At 41.5% G+C, this 6,000-nt stretch overlaps 1 protein-coding gene across 2 annotated transcripts in view; it reads left to right on the top strand.

Moving 5' to 3' along the window:
* Positions 1-781: 781 nt before the first annotated feature.
* The window catches only part of chd1l (chromodomain helicase DNA binding protein 1-like), a 35,524-nt gene continuing 30,305 nt past the window's right edge, over positions 782-6,000 (top strand). Inside the window, exons 1-9 of one of the 2 annotated variants that reach the window (XM_080833154.1) lie at positions 782-906; positions 1,536-1,648; positions 1,970-2,076; positions 2,959-3,073; positions 3,351-3,382; positions 3,497-3,578; positions 4,172-4,334; positions 4,788-4,943; positions 5,078-5,170. In XM_080833154.1, coding sequence (XP_080689280.1) covers positions 816-906; positions 1,536-1,648; positions 1,970-2,076; positions 2,959-3,073; positions 3,351-3,382; positions 3,497-3,578; positions 4,172-4,334; positions 4,788-4,943; positions 5,078-5,170 — 952 coding nt within the window. In that variant the 5' untranslated portion in view covers positions 782-815. The remainder of the gene's footprint in view (positions 907-1,535; positions 1,649-1,969; positions 2,077-2,958; positions 3,074-3,350; positions 3,383-3,496; positions 3,579-4,171; positions 4,335-4,787; positions 4,944-5,077; positions 5,171-6,000) is intronic. The other variant, XR_013968540.1, reaches the window with a different exon arrangement.

Raw genomic sequence — 6,000 nt, 5'->3', positions numbered from 1 at the left:
ATGCTCTTAACATTTTCAGATCTATGCAGTGCAATTGACACAATATATAATTGTGAAATAACTGTGTATTGCCAATTGCACTGTTCAAGGTTTCTTAATGCACATACTTGAAAAGGAATTAAACTATGAAAAACACACTGACTGCCAGTTTCTCACTATTTGATGTATGCTCTTTCTCTTAATGATGCTCAATACTAGTAACTAAAGAAGCACTATTTCGATAGTTTATAGATCTTCTCAGTATTTTCAAAATGCACGAGTTTTGAAAGAAAAGTGAGCGTTTATCATAGACCCATGCACATGTATGACTGGCGATTTGACTAGCGAGATTCAAAGTAACGTAGAGGCAAATCTTTTTCACACACTTCACGTAGAGCATAAACCTTTGAATACTGCATGAAATTGGTTGCGAAATGTAAAAGGTTATCGTGATTTTTATCCAGAAAAACCGCAGCTCCTGGCAACTTGCGCTTGTTTGACACGTCTGACAGACCTCTGACGGCAGAGAGCTCCTTTCCCAAAATGGCGGCGACGCGTTTCGCCGAGGCAACGGGCTGAAGCAGTGGAGGCGGTGTCTATCTATACATGTCTATGCCATAGACATGTATAGGTAGACGCCGCTGCCTCGGCGAAACGCGTCGCCGCCATATTGTTACAGGAGCTCTCTGACGGCTAGTACCGTCCAATGGTAGCATAGCTTGAACCGAAACTCCGCCTCTTCAAGGAAATTGTGGCAACTACGTCAAAGTGGCGCACTTCACTGTCCTGTTTTGGAACTTTACCTGCAGTGAAGTGTTTACATTAGCTGACAAATCATGTCTACTTTTGTTCAAAAAGCGTCTAAGATACCAGATATAGATCTCTCAGATCTGTCGGAAAATGATCTAAAACGCTGGGGGTTGATAGGTGGGTGGTAACTACCGTTAAAAGTCAGCTAGGTAGTTAGCTGGCTAACTATCCAGATCTTTGTTAAGTTATCAATAGCTTCGAGCTGTCTTTGTTAACTCATTTGTAGTGTACAAGTCTCTTAATGCGTGACTTTAGACAGCTTCTCCAGAAATGTAATTAAGGCTCGGCATTTTTCTTACTAAGGAAGAACCTTGTAACCTGGACCAGAATGTGTGTCTTGTTTTGAGCATGCCAGTACATGCCCCAGATCCATTCTATTATTATCATCAGCACTCTCACTAAGGGTTGGATAATGTTGAAGAATATAGTTAAATTCTAAGTGCAGCTGTCTGTAACGTGGTCAAAACTATTCAGCAGTGCTACGTTCTCAGTTTTACCCAGAGTTTCTGGTTGCTTGTGAATTCATTCTGTTAAACTGATTTTTTAAGTGCTAAAAAACATGGTTCATTTAAGGCCTTCCCCCCTTACTAACACTCTTGGATTATATAAATCACAATATGTCAACTGCTCTTTAAAATAATGACTGCAAATGTTGTCTTTCGTTATAACAGCCAGAGTTTCCACATTAAAAACTAGTTATATGGTAAACATGATAACTGGTTTTCTTCTGTGGTTGTATCTGACAGGCATTCAGCTGAGGTCTTATCAGTTGGATGGTGTGAGGTGGCTGACTCAGTGCCTGAAACATCAGGAAGGTTGTATTTTAGGGGATGAGATGGGCCTTGGTAAGACATGCCAGGTTAGTCCTTATCCAGCAATATCTGTCTGTAAGTAACAGATAACAGACCAGTAATTTCTTGCCAAAATATCTTATTTTATCTGAATTATTTTATAGACCTGTTTTTGATATAGCCTTGATGCAGTGAGTTGTAATTTGTTTTCTTTTAGAAATTATTTTTATATTAACTGCTTCATTATGATCAGTCATTGTAACCGGTAGGCTAATATTTCAGTGTGTCATTGAATGGACTAATAGTTCTAGAATTGCCGGTGTGTCCACCTAGCCTTAACCTGGCTGATCAGTCAACTTTCTTTAACGATTTCTGTCTGCCTTCTTCAGACAATATCCTTGTTAGTTTACACCAAAGGAGCTCTGGGTGAAGCAGGGCCCTTTCTGGTGCTGAGTCCACTGTCTGTGCTGGAGAACTGGAGACAGGAGATGCAACGGTAAGGAAGCTGAACTTAAGCTCTGGGCTTTAAAGAGAGCAGATCCAATGTGGACTTTGGTCTTGCACCATCTGCTGCATCTTCTCTTAATGCACTGTTTACATATATCTGCATACCTTCTCAGAACTTGCTCTCGATGTTTTAAGTCATCCGATTATGGGGTAGATAAGTCAATCTCTTTATCTTTGAATCATTTCCATCTTGTTATTTAGTTTGGATTTGTAATTGTTAGATTAACCTCAGACCTGGAATCTTTCGTTAAGGGTGCAGTATTGCAGACATAAAAAAATGTATTTAAAAAATATACTCAATTGTCATCACTGCACGTGTCAAACAGTCCCTTTTAAGTGATCAGCCTTACTTGTGTGAGGCTGTTCCCATGTTCTCATATCTTCAGTGGGTGGATGGGTGTCTGTCTCTCTCAGTATTAATACACAGCACTCCCACTTCCCCTCTCACTTCTCTCATGTGCCCTGAACAGAGAATAACAGGTTGGGTCTGGAGTGTTGCTCATATTTCTGTGTAGGAGGGTTGTAGGAGTCAAAAGGTCAGGAGGAAATGATGTAAGAGGCTTTTGGAAGGCAGGATTTTTGTGACATTTCAAGGTCTTGTAAGCTTGTTCATTTTGACATTTTGGCCAACAAAATTACATCTCCATGTAAATGAATGGTTGGTTTTCAACTTCCTTCATGAAAGAGTGGTTTACCAAACATCAGTACACCTCTAGTGGGAGTCTATGATCTATATTCAGTGAGACACTACCCTTGCTACTATTAATTGTGCGAGATGTCTGTTCAGATATAATTTTTTCCACGGGGTGGGAATGGTTACTGCCCTCTGCATGAACAGAGGCGTTCGTAAAGTCGCCATTGTGTCTCTCAGCTTCTCCCCCAGCCTCTCGGTGGTGTGTTACCTTGGAGACAAGGAGAGGAGGGCGGAGCTACAGAGGGAGCTGCTGGATGATGGACACTTTCATGTCTTACTCACTACCTATGAGGTGAGACTGAGTGTTTAAGTCATTTACGGTTTCGCTGAAAACCTGAGCCACCTGGTGGTGCCCAAGTTGTAATGAGGGGTACTTCATCTTTTGACATCAGATGCAATGTCAAGCCTATGAAACAAGACAGTGAAAGTAGAGTCCCTGTTGGTAGTGCAATAACATGGAAATATCTTAATTTTTTTTATGAAAGCTGTAGGTGTACAGGTTAATATATGAGTAATACTATAGACACTTTGTCATTTGGTTTACTCAGTATTTCCCTGTTTTTTGACAGATGTGCCTTAGAGATGCTTCGTTTTTAAGAAGGTACATTTTTCTTTTCTTAATGAGATAATTCACAAGTCCGCAAGGACAGAACACAATGGTGAAACCCTAAAATGTTGTATCCAGACATGTTCAGCTTGTTTGTGGTTTTTCTAGGTGGAAGTGGAATATCTTGGTAGTGGATGAGGCACACAGGTTGAAGAATCAGAACTCTTTGTTACACCAGACACTAAACCAGGTGTATACTCTCTCCCTTTTTCATCATACTTCTCATCTTTCTCTCAGTCTATTTTTAGTTTTATTCCCTTCTTCTTTGACCACTTGGAATCCGGAAAAAAACCCATTTCATAGCACTGGTGCATCGTCTTATTTACCTCCGCCAAGGAGGTTATGGTTTTTGGTGCCGTTTGTTTCTCTGTTCGTTCATCAGCAGGATTACACAAAAACTTCTTGGCTGATTTTCATTTGGATCTTGTTGGTCTAAGCATAATAAGTCTGTCCATGAAAACGTAGTTCATGCTTGGGCATGACTGTAATATGTATTATAATGAACTGTACTGTGGCTTCTGATGGAACAGACACTGTAATAAACTGGTAAGGTGCCAATTTCTTGTTAATGTTCTTGAAACCCTTGTGTCATGTCATCCTCATGACATGTCATCACCTCAGGGCCCTGCAAAAAAACCGAAAAAACATTTACACTGTATTGAGTATTACACTGTGTTGAGATCATGTTTCTTCGTTGCTCGATCAGAAGTCGTAACTTGTCATTGTGTGATTAACTTGTGAGGTTCCTTGTTTTAACTGTCGTCTCCTCTCCCTGTCCCTCAGTTCTCGTTTGGCTTTAGGGTACTGCTCACTGGCACGCCCATCCAGAACAACCTGCAGGAGGTCTACTCGCTGCTCAGCTTCATCCAGCCCAGCCTTTTTCCTGCTGACCAGGTTGAGAGCTTCATCAGCACCTATGCAGATGTCCAGACCTGCCCAGCCCTGGGTACAGTATTCTCTCCCAGCCCCGGAGAGATCATTAGACATGTTTGAAACCTGTACAGTTCCAGCTAAGAAGATAATTTCTCTTTCTTGAGAAATTATCTTCTTAGCTGGAACTGGAACTGTACTGGAACTTGGACCAATTTGCATGTTGTTGAATGTTGCATGTGATAAGATCACATCCCGGGGCTTATGAACATTTCACATCGTGGTAATCCATTCGATTTGTGTGGTAGTCTTAACAAGGCCAGTACTAATTGTACATGATCTCCTGAGGGCATTTAACACAGGTATGTTTGCTCTGTTATTCTCTTATTCTCTGTCAAACGATATGGAATCTCTAATGAGAAATACCAAGCTAGTGACACGGAGCCTCTGGAAGTTATTGTCCTGCAGAGGGTGTTCTGTTTCAATGTAATCCTGTATGTGTAAGCCACTCTAACCTCACGACCCACAGCGGCCGAGCTCCACCGCGTCCTGCAGCCCTTCCTGCTACGAAGGGTCAAGGCCGAGGTGGCGGCCGAGCTGCCCAAGAAGACGGAGCTGGTGATGTTTCACGGCATGTCGGCCCTGCAGAAGAAATATTACAAGGCCATCCTCATGAAGGACCTGGGTGAGAGGCAGTTTTTTTCACATCACCGTTGCTCTCTTCCTGTGTGTGTGTGTGTTTGGATGCATGTTTTGTGTGTGGATGTGTGAGATGGTGGTGTGTCTATTTCTGACTTGACTGCAATCCTCTAATTGCAGATGCCTTTGGGGCCGAACAGGCCGGCAAGACCAGACTACTGAACATTCTCATGCAGCTGAGGAAATGTGTGGACCACCCTTACCTATTTGATGGTGAGACCCTGATAATGAAACAACTAGCTGGGTTATGACTAATAGCCCAAGTCTTCCATTGTGTCTCAAATGTCCACCAGAAACTAGGGAGAGTTTGGACAGATGACTGGTATTGATAGAGTTTAGCTTAAACCTCAAACAATATTAGTTTGACGACATTATATACTTCAACAACTCACATGCAACTTAGTATGATTTTAGCCACGCTGTATCACTACCACACTCTTTGAATGCTTTGAATGTAGATACTCTACATTTATACAAATAATTGTTGTATTGTTCCTTATCTACTGTACACATTTTGTTCCTTTTAAACACAAGAACATATTTGTTACAAAGTCACACTCACGCCTCATATTCACTAGACAGTTTGGAAAAGAAACATAACTCACTGTGTACAGCCGCCACATCCACAAACTATAGTTATAGTAAGTTATATTATTATATGGCAACGACAGTACGAGCATTCTGATTGGCTAATGGGTAGTCATGCCAGCCGCGTATTGACGTTCTAGCCGGTCTGCGGTCTGATAAGTAAGGGATAACGGCCGACGAGCTGTGCAGTTCTACAAAGTTAATGGACGCTGCGGGGCAAAGAACTCCACGACGTGAAGTCCATTTACTTTGTAGAACTGCACAGCTCGGAGGCCGTTATCCCGCTTATCTCCCGTTTACAACATCCAAAAATGTTTTTATTATTATTAATATTATAATTTAGAATTTCCTTTATCTTTAGGAAACTTAATATGCATAATAACCTGATGAATTCTTGATTTGAAGCCTAGTGCTCCCGTTAGAGAAAGTAGTGCGTGGAACTGGTCTTATCATGA

This window comes from Sprattus sprattus, assembly GCF_963457725.1.
Source record: "Sprattus sprattus genome assembly, chromosome: 2".
NCBI lineage: Eukaryota > Metazoa > Chordata > Actinopteri > Clupeiformes > Clupeidae > Sprattus > Sprattus sprattus.
This window is presented reverse-complemented; position numbering and strand designations above follow the sequence as displayed.